Raw genomic sequence first — 17522 nt, 5'->3', positions numbered from 1 at the left:
ATTTCCTTGAGCAGTGGTTTGTAGTTCTCCTGGAAGAGGTCCTTCACTTCCCTTGTTAGCTGTATTCCTACATATTTTATTCTATTTGTAGCAATTGTGAATGGGAGTTCATTCATAATTTGGCTCTCTGCTTGCCTGTTGGTGTATAGGAGTGCTTGTGACTTTTGCACACTAATTTCACATTCTGAGACTTTACTAAGTTGCTTATCAGCTTAAGAAGCTTTTGGGTGACGATGGGGTTTTCTTGATACAGGATCATATCATCTACAAACAAAGAGAGTTTGACTTCCTCGCTTCCTAATTGAATACCCCGTATTTCTTTCTCTTGCCTGATTGCCCTGGCCAGAACTTCCAATACTATGTTTAATAGGAGTGATGAGAGAGGGCATCCTTGTCTTTGCCAGTTTTCAAGGATAATGCTTCCCGATTTTGCCCATTTGGTATGATATGTACTGTGAGTTTGTCATGAATGGCTCTTATTATTTTGAGGTATGTTTCTTTAGTACCTAGTTTATTGAGAGCTTTTAACATGAAGGGATGTCAAATTTTATTGAAAGCCTTTGCTGCATCTATTGAGATAATCATGTAGTTTTTGTCTTTAGATCTGTTTATGTCATGAATTATATTTATTGATTTGCGTGTGTTGAACAAGCCTTGAATCCTAAGGATGAAGTCAATTTTGATCATGGTGGATAAGCTTTTCAGTTTGCTCCTAGATTCAGTTTGCCAGGATTTTATTGAGAATTTTTGCATCTATGTTCATCAGGGATATTGGCCTGAAGTTTTCTTTTTTGTATTGTATCTCTGCCAGGTTTTGGTATCAGGATGATACTGTCCTCATAAAATGAGTTAGGGAAGAATGTAGATCAGACTTTTATCCATCACAAGACAAGGTACTCGATTCTTTGTTATTTATGGGAGGGTAAAAACAAGAGCAGAAGTAGGAAATCCCCATTTTGCTTACAATAAAATCCAAATATCAGCCTTCCATTCAAACTCCTCCAAGCCCTAGTACCAACCTGCCTTTTTCATCTTGTTTCTTACTGTGTTCTGTTGTGTACCATATGCTTCACTGAAGCTGATCTATTTGTATTCCCCATGCATACCACACTTTTCCATTTTCTTAATTTTAGAAGCAAAGGAAACAAATTATATTGGACAACCATTATATACCAACACTGTGCTAGATTCTTTCACATATATTACTGAAATTGTTCTTTTCACAAGATGGGCATGATAGTCCCCATTATACATCTGAGTAACCTCAGATTGAAGTTTTGACAGAGTGAATAACTTGCTTCATATCACACAACTAGTAAAACAGAAGGAAGACTCTGGAAGGAATTTGTAGCATCCGCACCTCTTTCTCCTCATTATACAACCCTACCAATGTTATTTATCTTTTTGCTTTTAACATTCTTCCCACACATAAATATCCATATTCATATTTTTCTTCTGAACACAGCTTTTTGTTTGCTTGCATTCAGTTTCTTAAGTTAGAAGGTAATTTCTCTCTTCAAAGAGTTATAGGAAACTTATATCATAAATTTATAATTTTTATGATTACTAATGTTTATAATTTTTATACTAAATTTTAAAGACTTATCTCGGGATACTGGCTATTTAAGAGTAGAATATATGTCTTTTTAGTAATTGTACCCTTGTAGAATGTAGACAGGAGCCCTCAATCAATATCGGGAATGAGTTAATAAATTAATGAATGAAAGATGGCTAGTCATTTCCTGCAAACACTCCCAAAGTCAATACAGTTATTAATAAGGTAACATACAACAAAAGAACTGTTATAGCACCCTGCACTACTGTTTGAAGTTGCTGATGGTAAATATAATGGCCATTAATTGACCTTTCCTAGGGCAGGTATTATGGAAACCCAAGATACCATGCCATTTCTAAAGTATTAGTTAATGTTTGGTGGCTATTTTCAAGTACCAGATCAGAATTGGATGCCCTCTTGCAGAGATTCTTTATGAGGTACTCCTTTTCCCAGTGCCACTTGTTTACCCCCTTACGGTGTGCATCTAGACAAAAAGCCACATATTCCTTTGACTCAGCCCCCTGAAATAAAGGCACTAGCAGTAGGGGTCTTTTGTGACACCATATATTTTCTTCCAGGGTTTCTTATAACCCCTTTTGCCTGAGTGGGTAGTAGTATTATTTACTGCTACTATATTAAAAACATAAAATAATAAATAACATTAATGTAGGTTTGTACTCATTGTGATTACCTCCCACTGGATGGACTTGACATCAGGATCAATGTAGAATATTAAAATAACACTAACATGAATATTTAATATAAAAACTTGCATATTAATCATGGTTTCAAATTTAATATATATGATGGTAATAATTAAGTTCATTATAAAAGTAGAGGAGATAAAAATATGTGAATGATAGACAAAAGATTTCTTCATGTAAATTATCCTAAATAAGCATGAAGCTAGTAAGAGAAAAATTGAAAACTTAATTAAAGTCACTCACTGTTTTATCTTGGAAGAATCAGAATGACACAATCCTGCCTGCTCCTGTAACAGAGGTGTGTTTGATATAGTTTATCAAGTATAAAGGGAGGATTTTTCTAATTTTGTTGAGTTGCTTGTTATTAAATGCCTTTAATATAAATGTCATTAATTAACTGAGATTATTCTTACAGATTAAAAGCAGAGTAGATGTCTCCCTTTAAAGAAGATGCAGTATCTGGGGAAACAAATGCATACTAATTTCCCAAGTTATGCAAAATAATAAACAATAAAGCTCTAAGTGATTAAATAATTTATTAACAAATTTACTGAAGTCTGTTCTATTTGAAGTCAAATTTAAGTTTCAAAAATATTGATTCAGCACTTTTAGATTCAAATTCTCCTGTTCACAACTGAGAATAAAGACATGAGTAGTCTTAATTCCTCCTGAAAAGACTATTTACCATTTTATTATTGGAGGATTAAGTGGTTGAGGATAAGTTGGGCTCATTTGATTATACCAAAAAAGATTAGTCAATACCTGTTAGAATGTCACTTCATACATATTTCATTAACTAGTTAGTCTTACATTGATCATGCCTATGGACACAAGGATAATCACCACAAAATCTACTAGGTCTACCTAGTTACCTAACTGACATTAATAGCTCCTGCAGAGAAAACATGGCAGAAAGAGACTTGGCTATGGATGCAATGAGAACTGGATTCAAATCTCAGCTTTTCTACTTAAGAACTTTAGAATCATGGCAAATTGTTTATCACTTTTAAATGTGTCTTGCTATCAGTAAATTAACATAATATATTTTATACTGGACAAGATTGTCCTGAGCACTCAATGAGTTCAGGTGTAAATCAATAGCATTGTACTGACACAATTCAACAAGAAATAGCAGTCATTATTATGCTCTGATAGAATTCTTTAATATGTGACTTCAAAGGGACCACAGTATGGTTACTAAGAATTAGAAAACTACAGGTGAACGAAATAAAGCTACAAGTGAACCAAGTGACAGGTTGAATAATCTCTTTAGAAAATCATTTTCATATGGAGAAAGAAAAATGAATGTTAATAATTATGTCTTTCTCCTTAGTGGTAGTATCTACAGCCTGGAATGATTGATTCTAATTCTAGTATGTCTATATTTTCCTTCTTTATAAAGCATTACAGTGCCCTCTTCATGAGAAGCTCCATGTTGGAGCTTGCTAAGAATTTTTCATATCAATTCTGAAATGTTATTTGCAGACACTCTTGTGTTTCTCTTCATATAACATTGGTAAGATTAATAAGTAAACTGTAAACTGTCTATGCCTAAACTACAAGAATTCATTAGTATCCCAATCTCTATTATCTACTTGTTCCATATAGTTATTGATTATTTTTGGTGTTATTGTGATTACTTTTTGTTAAAGAACAAATTTATGTAGTCCTTGAATTTCTCTTATAACCCCAAAATGTACGTTAGCCATCTTTTAACTCTTCATGGTTATATGTTGAGATGGAAAGAGATACTGCTAGCTCTCTCTGGAGTTAACTAGGAAAAGAATAGCTGATAAAGTGCTGACAGCAAAACTGTTTTCTGTCAGTTTTCCTGTCTTGCATGCTTAATGTCCCCACCAGACTTTAAAAAATCAAAGTGACCACTCACCCTGCAGCTGCAGCTTTTTTTCCAGATTCAGCCACGCCTTATTGCTTAACGATTTTATTCCTTTTTGATATAATTGGTGTAATACAAATAATAATAGCTAACATTTTAAGTGTCTACTAGGCACTCTGATAAGCTGTTTGCTTGTACTGTATTGTTTGGCAATGACATATGTATGTTACTTACTAAATGAATTAAAAGTATCTGCATCATTTAGATTAGACTAATATAGCATATCCAGACTAAAGATTTGATAGCAACATCAGTTTTTAAAATATGTGAAAAAATCAAGGCAACAGTATTTAAGCTCAGCTTCACCTCCCAATAAATCAGTTCTTGTTGCTTAACGCACTGTCTCAAGTACTGAGTGTTATGAGTCCTCATCCAGCTCAGGCAGGAAAGAATACAGTAATTGCAATTGTTTCCTGTAGCTTCTGAAACAATTTTATTTATTTATTTGTTTTTGAGACGGAGTCTCGCTCTGTCTCCCAGGCTGGAGTACAGTGGCATGATCTCGGCTCACTGTAAGCTCCGCCTCCCGGGTTCACACCATTCTGCTGCCTCAGAGGCCTCCCGAGTAGCTGCGACTACAGGCGCCCGCCACCATACCCAGCTAATTTTTTTTGTATTTTTTTAGTAGAGACGGGGTTTCACCGTGATAACCAGGATGGTCTCAATCTCCTGACCTCATGATCCGCCCACCTCGGCCTCCCAAAGGGCTGGGATTACAGGCGTGAGCCACTGCACCTGGCACTTCTGAAACAATTTAACTGAAACGTGGTCACTTACAATAACAGAAATATATTATATCACAGTTTTGGAGGCTAGACATTTGAAATCAAGATGTTGGTAGGGCTGCACTCCCTTCAGAAGTTCTAGAGAAAAATATATTCCTTGCCTCCTCCAGCTTCTGGTGGCTACAGATGTTCCTTGGCTTGTGAGGGCATCACTCTATAATTTCTGTCTCCTTCTTCACATTGCCTTTTCCTCTTCGCGCCTGTGTCTAATCTCCTTCTGCTTCTCTTTTATAAGGATACTTGTGGTGGCATTTAGAACCTACCTGAATAATCAAGGAAGATCTCCTACACTCAGAATCCTTAATTTAATCATATCTGCCCAGACCTTTTCCCAGATAAGGTAGTATTCACCTCAGGGATGAATATGACTTGGGATTAAGATGTGGGAATATTTTGAGAGCCATCATCAGCCTACCACACAATGATTGTTTAGCAGTGTCTTTCATGGATAGGAGGAGGGGAGTGCTGGTAGCATGTAAGCCACGTATTCTCCATCAACGACCATATCTGTGATTTTACAGGTAACTGTTGTCAAATGCCTTGTTCAAGATGACTGCATTAGAAGGATCACAGTAGGAAACACATGGCATACTAAGTTGAAGGAATTGAAGAGAGTTTAGCAAAAGGGTCTTTATAAAAGTAAGAGCAGGATTAAGTAACAGCAATAGGATTTGTTGAAGTACTTCAAGATGAGTAAGAGCACTGCTAGGCTTGAAGAAGCCAGGGGAAGGTTAACTTGAATTGACAGCAGCCGTGACCCTCACTAAAGGGTTGCAGGAAAGTGAGGGTGTGGGATAAATACCAAACTCACTCTCTTCTTCATTCAGTATTGTACTACTGCTTTGCACTGGCTGACCCAAATGAAAGCCAGGGAACATCGTAGCCTGTTGTCATCATCCATTTGGGTCAGTCTCACTGAGCACATGGCAGGGTGAGTATTGGCAGAAAATGGTGGAGAATGGAGCTGGAGGGACAAAGGAAAATATACAGGCCAATGTCACAGATTGTTAGTGTCATAGCTGATAGTCTAAACTTCTTTATTTTAAAATTTATTGCAATTTTCCATGATATAAAATTTAATTCAGCATGTGTTTATTGAGTACATGCAGTGTTAAGACTGTGTTGACAATCAAAAAGTGCCACTGATATTTTGTATGTTTGTAGCATAAACAGACTATGTTAATAAAGAGAAAAAAAATCAGCAGTCTTTTTACAGTAGTGATGTGAACCTGAACTTAAGTAGGAGTCAGAATGAAAAGACACAGAAAGATGTAGATTTGAGCTACACTGGGATAAGCAATTGATAGGACTTGGCAAATTATTAGATACAAAGTGGAATGGAAAAAATAGAAATGCAAATACAAAATATAAATCCAAGATTTTAAAAACTGAATTAGGAAATGTTTCTCAAATTAAGAAAAAAAAAAAAAAAAAAAGTAAAGTAAAGCAGGCAAACTCAAATGGGAAAATTATTTACTGTGTTTTCTTTTATCTTACAAATCCAGTAATATCTATTTTAAGAAGATGAGAAAGAATTTGAAATGTGGGTTGATTCCTGGAATGGAGTAAATGGGGAAGGGGAGGATATAATACAGATTTTGTTGATTTATTCATAAAATAGTATTGCATTCTTCTTATAAGCCATATATTCAACAAGGATTTGGTGATAAACCAATGACTATGACTGACTCACATTACTGCTTTCAGAGAAAAAAATAGAGATTCCAGACATTTCACCGGTGATTTTAATAAAATAGGATAGATGTTATAATATGGTTTTGTATAGTTATATTATAGATAAGCTTATTAGTTTCTACTCAGAAATGACAATTGAAATTACAGGAGTGGAGGAGATATTGTAACATGGGCATAGCATAATTCTCATGTTTGGAAGGGCACAGATATTTTGGACATGAAGATAATGGATTTTATTTTTTATCTTGAGAGAACAAAAATGCCCTGCTGTTTACATTGCTTCAAACTAAATCAAATCCTGACAAACCATGAAAACTTTGCAATCAATTCCATAAGCTTTTGACAACTCTGTCATATTTCTTTAAGCTGGAAAATATTTTCATCTCTAGGAGGTTGGAGAACAAATCTATACGGAGGTAAGAGACTGTAGACTAAAGCAAAGTGAGGTACAGCCAAAGCCCGGTCGTTTTTCTCCATTGAAGGGACAAGAGGTGTAGTCCCCGCTGCTCGAGAGTCTGAGGCAGGAGCATCGCTTGAACACGGGAGGCGGAGGTTGCAGTGAGCCAAGATTGTGCCACTGCACTCCAGCCTGGCGACAGAGCAAGACTCCGTCTCAAAAAAAAAAAAAAAAAAAGAAAGAAAGAAGAGTACTCAGAGAGTGAAAAATCAGGATACGTAGGATAAAGTACTAACATCAGCCAAAGACAGATTTTGAAGAAGAAGGATGATCAGTGAGCTGAAACAATGCAGTCTGGGGAAATGTAGTAAGAGAAGGAACACGCTGACTTTAGTGAAAAGGAGATATTTGATGACATTTTCCAGGGTAATTTGAGGGGTAGGAATTTAGAAAAGTGGCAGAAAAACCAGATCTCAAAGGCACAAAGGAAGATAAAATGAGAGAATAGCTAAAGGAGGACTGGCAAGTATCCCTAATATAGAGATATGGCAAAGTTGAAGGAACTTTTATTTTTGGAATATGGCACACATACATGTCCTTGTAGTTACAGTGAAGGTGGTAAGCACGGTGAAGGTGAAGTTGTACTAGAGATAAATGGTGATAAAAATGATTCAGTGAAACAGAATAAAATGGTGTCAAAAGTACAATTCACAGAGTAGATATTAAGAAAGGTAGAAAGTTTTCTTTTTTTTCCCTTGCCCAGAGATAGAAGCCATAGTAAGTATAATAAAGCTTCAATAAGAAATTAAAAACTAAAAGAGGCCTGACATGGTGGCTTGTGCCTGTAATCCCAGCACTTTGGGAGGCCAAGGTGGGTGGATCACTTGAGGTCAGGAGTTTGAGACCAACCTGGCCAACATGGTAAAACCTTGTCTCTACTGAAAAAAAAAAAAAAAAAAAAAAAAAAAAAAAAAGCAAAAATTAGACAAGTGTGGTGGCAGGCACCTGTCGTCCCAGCTACTTGGGAGGCTGAGGCAGGAGAATGCTTGAACCTGAGAGGCAGAACTTGCAGTGAGCTAAGATCGTACCACTGCGCTCCAGCCTGGGTGATAAAGTGAGACTGTCTCAAAAATAAAAAAATTAAAAAAAAAAAAACACATAAATAAATAAATACATTTTAGAAAACTAAAAGAGAGAACAATTTTTGGAGGATCAAATCAGGAGATTTAGGTGAAATCTCATGAATCTGTGCCTTTCTCTAACAACATTTGAAAGATTGAGAATGGCGATGGGGAGAATTACCTTCAGCCAAAGGGCAGCAAAATGGAAACATCAAGGGGGAGAAAATTATATGATATTGGCAAGTCCTTTATTGTAATAGTTAATATTGGAGATCAGGCTAGGATAGAGGTAAATGAAGTATTACAGAAACCAGGCATTAAAAGATTTATGAATAAATCGAATCTTCTTAAGGATTTAAGATTTAAATCCTTTATGACTGCAAGGCCCTATATGACCTGGTCCCTACCCACCTTTTCAATCTCATCTCATGCCATTATAGCCCTTGCTAAATTCCAAGTACATGAGCCTTCTCAGAGCTTCCAAAATATGCCAGACTCTTAGGTTATGCTTTTCCTTGAATGCTCTTTCCAGTTATTTATATATATGACTTTGTCTCATAAATCTGATCTCAGGACACATTTCCTGGCTCTCCTTATCTAAAGTAGCTCTGTGACCACCATTTCATTATCCATCACAACACTGTTTATTTCTGTGATACCTCTTAATATAGTTTAAAAATATTTATGCATCTATTTTATGTTTATTTGGCTTTCCTAGTTACTTGTTGCCTCTCCAAGTACAATGAAAGCTCCCTGAGACTGGAGATTATTTTGTAGACACAACTTTAATCACAGTGCCAGGCACATAGCAAATTCTCAATAAATATTTTTAAGTGAAGAAATATAAAACTAAAGAGATAGAGAAATATAATAAGGATGGAAATTCAGTGTAATCAGGAGTGAAAGAAAAAAGAGGGAAAACAGAAAGTAGAATTCTCTCACAATGTAGACTTCTTCAAAAGGTCTTCATTGTGCAGCAACGTTAGTGACTAAATCTAACATATGGCCACTCAGTGGGTGAATGATGTACAATTGAGATGGAAAATGCTGACTTCAAAGTTTAGAAGAGTCCTCATCTGATTATTGAAGTCCACAAAAGTGATACCAAGGATTGGAAGGGAGTGGTAAGGCTACTGAGTGATGTGGACAAACTTAAACTAATGGCATATTAATTCAGCCTCTCTAATTACTGCTCACCTATTTACCCAAATAAATTATAATTTATTCTAGACATGAAGGAACAGATGCTGATTTCATTTATTTTATTATCTTCGTACCATCTGCAGCAAAGCAAGTTAGTAAAAAAATTATTATGGACCAGTGATTTTATTTTATTTTTCATCATTGTGGCCGTCTTTATCTTCTTTGCGTTCTTCATGACTAGCACTCTCACTGTCTTTAGGGGCAGCATTTCTTTCAAGCACTCACAGATCTGCTGATGGTTGCATGAAGCGTAGTGTTATATGTTTACATTAATTGTCTGTCTTTTCTTTTCCTCTGTCTCTCTTTTTATCTTCCCTATCTCTGATGCAATGAGATTTTCCTGGTTTTCAGCTGGAGGGTATTGCATTAATGGTCCATAGATATAATGAAACAGAGTTCGGCTGAAGTTAACATTTTAAAAAACAGAATAGCCTATAAGTTTTCACTGGCAATATGGCTTTTTCTTCCCTTTTGTCTTTGTGAAACCACTAAATAATATGAGAAACTAAAGTGGAAAGATATAAATATCTGGTGGTTGTGCAGAATGATAGCTGAATGTGAAAAATAGCTCACTTATTATTGTACAGTTATTGCTCACTTATTATCGTACAAAAATGTCTTCTCTTCAGGCTGAAATAGAGATATAGATAATATGTGGCTAGAGACTTGACATACATGCTTCAGAGCTTTTTTAATCTATACCTTGGTAGTCCCTTGATGTTTTTTTTTTTAAAGTCCTTATTTACACAAGACTTCATTATAAAGAAAAATATTTTTGTTTTAGAATTTTTACTGTAGCACCTGTTACGTTATTCCCTTCTGTTCAATGAGAAAACTCTTAAATTTACCTACAAGACAAAAAAAAAATTGTAAAGCAAAAAAGGAAAATAAAGACAGAATAATTTCTTTCTGGAGAAACAGATAATGTCTCTGTCAGGTTGTATTTATTCCTATGGTCTTCAGCGACATTTTCTAGTGACAGCAGCAAAGATTCCAAAGTTGCCTCCATAGGTCCCACACAAAAATAGGTAACAGAGGACATTAAGTTTAACACAGAGTAATTTATTGAAACCAGACACTCTATGATTAAAATATTGGGATTTTTTCCCCTTTTTATCCCACTCATCACTCCAAATAAATTCATATTCCCTTTTCTTTATCTACTCTCCTATCCTCCCTACCAGCCATCTGCTATTTCCTTTATGAAAAAAAAAAAAAAATGCAACCTACAATTAGTGTCTTGTTCATGTTTCTTTCTTCAAAAAAAGAGAACTATTATGCAAATACTCTGCAATTTGGATTCAAATACTCTTTGTAGTGTGATGAGCAATTTTTCTTAATAGAAACCCAGCCTTTTTGCCAGGACTTACTAATAGATTTTTAAAAAGAGAACTTCCGTGTGACTTTTTTACACCCCTTAATGTAAACTTTTCAAATGCAAAAGTAACCCCAAAATCTTTCTTCTACCTTACATTGTACCATTCTCTTTACCTTAATAAATAACATTTATCCAATACTACCCTCAGTAAATCAGAGAGAAATGTTTTATTTGGCTTGTTCTGAAAACATATTGTAAAGTGATGACAGTTTACCTGTAAGCACAAACGTATTATTTGATTTTAGTTGGTCCTCAGGAAGCAAAGGATAATTTTCTTTTTATTTTGAGACAGAGTCTCACTCTGTCGCCCAGGCTAGAGTGCCGTGGTGCAGTCTCAGCTCACTGTAACCTCCACCTCCTGGATTCAAGCAATTCTCCTGCCTCAGCCTCCTGAGTAGCTGGGATTACAGGCGCGTGCCACCATGCCTGGCTAATTTTTGTATTTTTAGTACAGATGGGGTTTCACCGTGTTGATCAGGCTGGTCTCAAACTCCTGACCTCGAGATCCACCCGGCTCAACCTCCCAAAGTGCTGGGATTACAGGTGTGAGCCACCTCGCCCGGCCAGCAAAGGATAATTTGACCCAATTCATGCAGGCAGGGCTAATGTGAGGAGTTTGAGGCTGTCTTGCTAAAAAGATAAAGGTTGACACTGAAATGTGCTGATGAAAATGAAGTAAAAAATATGATATTTTTACTGTCATAACACTACAGTCAGAATGAAAATCCTGAGTGTTTACTGATCCTGCTACTAACAAGTCTCATGACCTGGGCCGGTTCTCTCATTGAGTTTCGGTTTCCTCATTTTGCAGCTGAGAATTACTTTTGAGTTTGAGCTGCTTCATGGGATTATAATAAGGATCAAATAATTATTACCTGTTATTGCTTTTGCAATGGATTATAGAAACACACATTCGATGGAGACATCGAGATGTGCTAGAGGTTCTCAACATTTTCTATTTCCTAAGTTCCTTTAACAAGGGAGCTTGCTACAAATGGAGATGCCTAAGATCTTCTAAACCTGAGTATCTGGGAGTGGAGCCACACTTGTAACTGTAAACAGGTGACTTTCATATACACAAATCCAGAGCCACCAAAAAAGAAATAACATAAGTATAAATTTAATTTAATTTGATATCTAATATTTAATATCTAATTAAGTATCTGACTTAAAACATAAATTAGTGATTTAATCTAATTAGATGTTTTGCTGATTTGTTGGTGTGTATATATTTTTACATGTGCATGTTATAATTCAATGAAAGAACCCTCTGGTTTGCACTGTGAATACAGTTAATACCAGATTAAATAATAGGTAATAATAGGTCATTTACGTTGGCTAATATTTTCATCCATACTCTCTTTATAACTACATTGCTTTACTTTATTTCAAATGTTTACTGAGATACGCAAGAAGTGAAACCAAATGTTTTCACCTTGTGAATCCAGAGGAGGCCACATGAATAGTAATAACACAGATTTCTGGCTCAGTTAATTATGCAAAACCCCGCACCCCAAAGCAGTCTCCACAAATATTTTGGAAACTTGTTAGGTGTCTCCTATTTACCTATAATCTGGCCTTCTAGCTGCAGTCTCCCTGTGGTATCTACAGTGATCTTTCTCACCAGTTCTGGTCCCCACGATGAATTCTCTTCTCTCTGAGCTATTGGAGAGGTCCCACTCCTGTTACTGCTGACTGGTAGCATGTAAGGATGCTTCTGTGGTTTCTATAGTGATCTTTCCTACCAGTTCTGGTCCCTCTGTTGAGTCTCTTCTCTCTGAGCCATTGGAGAGGTCCCACTCCTGTTGCTGCTGACTGCTACCATGTGAGTATGCTGAAGTCCTTTCTAGGTGTGATGCCTTACAGTGCTCCCGGAACTTCCTGTCCTCACCATGTTGCAGTCCTCATGGGCTCAGCAAGAAAGCATAGAAACTCATCTCTGTTCTGTGACTCTTGTTGTTCCCTGGGGCAGCTAGGGAAGAGGGAATTAAAGTATCTTTTTTACTTGGAAGCCATCTGAAAAACAATGATTTCAGCTTTTACCACCAAACCTCAGAAACGAAAAGTCCTTTGAGGGAGAGTGACAGCATTTTACCAGCTTACTTCTTTTGTTTGGTCTTCTATCACTCCTTTCTCCAGGCATGTTCCCATGCTGCCCCTATCTTCCTTACTGAAAAAATAAAATGTTAGACCTCACAATAAATCCTTGGCTGGATCTGGGAAATCCACATACCCCATCAAACACTGCATATTTTTGAATAACTCTTGGAAGGCACTCTGTAACTCAGCAGCAGTAAAATAATAGGGATGGTTAAAGGGGATAATGTCCTCACAAGTAGCTTTAAGGTAATCATAAAACAGTGAAATACTTTGACAAGACAAATGATGAAAGGTAGCCTGCTAGCTACCCTGCTGTCCCTTCCCTGCCCCCATTTTCCACTGCCCAAATCAATCACTTTCATTTTTTGGAAATTTCTTCTGTTACCTAACTACGTATATTTAACTAATATGCTTATATTGCGAAGTCTTAAATTTTTCTTTTTAGTCTACATATCTTAGGCTAACTTTTTGCAACCAGCAATGGTTATATACCTTTCACTCCACTCCCATCACCACTTTCCAGAAGGGCATCCTCTGTCCCCTCATTTTCCCACAGTTACATGATTTCTGATTATATCAGTATTTCATGTTTACACTATTATGATTATGTAACTATTCCCAGCTGTGCTGTATAGTCTGATTTTCTTTTTATTTATTTGCATTAATTTATGAGTACAAGTATAATTTTGTTACATACATAGATTGCATAATGGGGAAGTCAATACTTTTAGTGTAGCCAGCACTCAAATAATATACATTGTACCTATTGAGCAATCTCTCATCATCCACTCCCCTCACAGCTCCTCACCTTTCCGAGTCTTTCTTGTGCATATCTTTGTGTTTTATCTCAGGTTAATTTCTTCTTTTTTTACTTTAGCTTAGTTTTCTGTGTATCTATCACTAATTTGACCTTCAACTCCCACTAGAAAAATAAATATTTTCTTAATGTATTTTAAGTTCATCAGGCATTCTATCAATTCCATCTTCTTGGGTCACCTTTCCCAGAGCTACTTGACCTGTTCCAGTCTTAGCCGGCTGCTATTTTCGTTTGTTGTATAGCTTTTATTCTAGAAAATTTTTCACTATATTTTTTGTATTTCCATAATTTATGCTTGATGTTTGTTTCCTTGATTTTATGTACTCTTCTAACACCCTGTCCCTTTTTTATGAGCACATTTACAAAGAAAGGAAGCACGGAAGGTAAATGTGTTAAGATTTGGCACATCTGAACATGTCTGTTGTACGCATTCACTTGGTTGAAATGCTGCTGGGTGTAAAATTCTAGGTTTAAATAAAACTTTGAGAATTTTGAAGTCACAGCTCTATTTGGGAGATGGAATGGAAGAATGGTCCATATTTTTATCATATGTAAATTTACGTAATACTTCTGTTTTCCCCAGAGTACTTCTCTTTCCATTTTGGCTGATATCCACAGTCCAGTTCTTTTGGTTTAAGATTTCCTAAGGGCAAAGGGGAGAAGGAGATCTGTAGTCTAAGTGTTTCCCAAATGTACTCTGAAGCAATCCTGCTGAAAACAGTTCTTTTGCTCCATTTATGGAGGTTTGTAATACTACTACTCCTCAGCCTTTGGTGTTACACGTTACTGGGTTGCTTCTCAGTTTCCCTCCATTAAATTAGGCTTCAGATTGCTTATGTTTACCAAGTTGCTAACACTGATAAGCCACTTCCTACTTTTACTATTCCATCTTTATTGCCTCCTTTCTATGATTGTTGGTGTCTGTCTTTTAAAATTAATTCTTTTTTTGTCAGTATAGTGAAATTGAGAGGAAAGGGAAGTAATTTGTGAATTCAATCTGCCATGCCATCTTAAACAGAAACTCAATATAATTTGTGTCCTTAATTTTTTTATTTTAAAATATTTCAAAGTTATATAAAATGTTCAGGAGTAATACAATGAACATTGTACCTTCATGTAGAAAAATCAACTGATAATCAATTGCCATATACGTATTACACCCTCCGTGTGTATGTGCGAGTATTTGTGAGTATATATTTGTATACACACATCAAACACATAGATACATATACATATATTATATATCTCTCTCTCCTTCCCTGTGTGAGTAAACTATTTGAAAGTGAATTGCAGACGCAAGATAGTTCATCCATAAAGATTTCAGGATCTTCTAAAATCAAAGAATACTATTTTACATAGCTGCAATACCATTATCACTCTCAAATATTTAACGTTGATATAATATTACATGATATATAGTCCCTATTTAGGTTTCCTCAATTGTCCCAATAATGTTTTATATATTTTTTAACCCGAGAGCCAAAAATGCAGCATTGCCCTATTTCTGTAATAAATGTTAGTTTGAACATCACACCCTTCTTTTATGTTTCTCCTAATATTGACATTTTAAATAAGTACAAGCCAGTTTCTTTGCAGAATGTCCTACAGTATGGATTTGTCTGATTTTTTCCTTATGATTAGATTCAAATTAAATATTACTGACAAGAATAGTATGTAGGTGATATTACATAGCTTTTAAAAAGCAAAAATTTACTATTGTTTTCATAGGAGATGAACAATATTTTATTGGCTTTCATAATATAAAAGCACAAATCAAACCATAACAAAGTACATAAACATTTATTTTACAGGTATATCTATTTCAAATTACAATAAAGGGTCTTACAATAACTTTTTGTTTGAAGCTAACTGGGATGCACTAAATAACCATCATATGTCCACTTTTATCCCCATTAAGCAGTGGTGCCTTTATGATTCTGATGCAAAATTGTAACTCAGTTTTCTCATTTTATGAAATATAAAAGTCAGAGTAGTCAAATGTTTATAGTCTCAGCTCTCAAATTTTATGAATCTATGAATTAAGACATCACTTATAATTTTGAAAATGAAATAAATTTGAGGAAAGGTAAAATTATGAAACAAAATGTCTTATTAAAATGTTTATTATTTTATATAAATTGACAATAGATATAATACTTGTAATTATCTACATTTCCATATTTATGATTTATACTTGACACCATTGTAAGCTGTCCAACTCTACACCAATAATGGGTGACTTCGAAGTTCAGCTCACCTTACTCTACTCGCAACTAACTAAATTTGTGTAGATTATTTTACTTTAGAGCAAAGGTCAAAGGTTAAAAATCCGTAATATAAGCTGGAATTCATTTTGACTTACTTGGCAATAAATAAAATCTCATGTTGCTTATATTACAAAGGAGAAAATACTGCTATTAATTTTATAGGCAGTTATTGTATAACAGCTTCCATGTAAATGCATGTAGAGACTTTGTTGTTTATTTAATTTTATTGAATTAAATCACTTTAAAGATAGAATAACTGAAATAATATCTTTTGATTTTGATTGACTACATTGAGTACATTTTAAAAAAATCATCAGCACCATTAGTACAATGGAAGTAACTCTAAATCCAAGAAAATTTGAGTAGAAATGATGGTATTGCATTTTTTTTTTACAGGAAGCTCTGATCATGGCAAGTATGGATCATCCGCACCTAGTCCGGTTGCTAGGTGTGTGTCTGAGCCCAACCATCCAGCTGGTTACTCAACTTATGCCCCATGGCTGCCTGTTGGAGTATGTCCACGAGCACAAGGATAACATAGGATCACAACTGCTGCTTAACTGGTGTGTCCAGATAGCTAAGGTAAGTGCCTGTCAATTTCTATGGGAATGACATTTTCAGGTTAATATTTCCTAACCGAGAACAGTTTTCATATTGAAAATATGTTGTCTTCCCATTTAAATAAAATAAAGTATATTTGCTACATTGAAATATACATAACAGACAGGTACTTTTAGGTAAACTACAGATTAAATGCATGATATATATTTTTAGATTATTGGGTTGTATAATTTTAATTGAATTGACTAGATGCCAAAACAAAGAGCTTGCTAGTCAGGGGGAGGAATTGTTATACTGGATTTATTTGGCTTATTTGTTTTGGTACAGTCTAGTTAACTGATAAAATCCAAGAAAGAAAGGGTTGAATGTCTGAATTTTTTCATATTTAGACAATTTTTAAAAATAGCCTGTGTGTTTAATTCTCAATATTACAAATGAGCAAAATCTAAATATATTCTTAGTCTTTTTGATGATTTTCAATTGGTCGTTAATGGTTGAGAGTTTTAGTCTTACACAAAGGCTTAGGCATGTCACATATATAAGGGCAGCGGTCTGGGGTGATGGGGGAGGTGGGTCTGTGGTTAACCAGAGAGCATCTACTAGTTTCTAGGGGACTGTGATTTGGGGAATATTACTAGAGTTATCTTATCTTTTAATTTTTTTAAGAGTGGCCAGAATTCTGGATTTTTTGTGATTTCCCAAATTTAAATCTTAAGTCAATTTTTGAAACACTTTGGAGTCTAAACAAAGCATTCTTGTCATGCAGTCTGCTAGTGCACAACTTCTAGTATACATTCTAAATGTTCAAAGCAAATATTTGTGATTATCTATACCATATATCTTTCTTGGTAGTTTTCTGTTTCTAGAGAAATAGGTCAATGATGAGTATTGTGTCAACTCTTAGTTACATTAAAATACGACCCGAAGTCTTTTCAGATTCCATAGATATTTTTATCTATACATTTGTACAATATAAATGCCAAAATCATAACATAGTGGCTTTGACCTGTTTTTTTAATAATCTAATAACGAATAAAAGCAC

General features: G+C 35.2%; 1 protein-coding gene across 4 annotated transcripts in view; it reads left to right on the top strand.

The window, feature by feature from the left end:
* The window catches only part of ERBB4 (erb-b2 receptor tyrosine kinase 4), a 1181951-nt gene that overhangs the window by 985586 nt on the left and 178843 nt on the right, over window positions 1-17522 (top strand). For all 4 annotated transcript variants that reach the window (XM_025405288.1, XM_025405286.1, XM_025405289.1 and 1 more), the window contains exon 20: window positions 16316-16501. In XM_025405288.1, the coding sequence (XP_025261073.1) occupies window positions 16316-16501 (186 nt within the window). The remainder of the gene's footprint in view (window positions 1-16315; window positions 16502-17522) is intronic.

Source organism: Theropithecus gelada, chromosome 12 (genome assembly GCF_003255815.1).
Source record: "Theropithecus gelada isolate Dixy chromosome 12, Tgel_1.0, whole genome shotgun sequence".
NCBI classification, from domain to species: Eukaryota; Metazoa; Chordata; class Mammalia; order Primates; family Cercopithecidae; genus Theropithecus; species Theropithecus gelada.
Note: the sequence above shows the minus strand (reverse complement) of the source record. Positions and strands in the feature narration are given on the sequence as shown.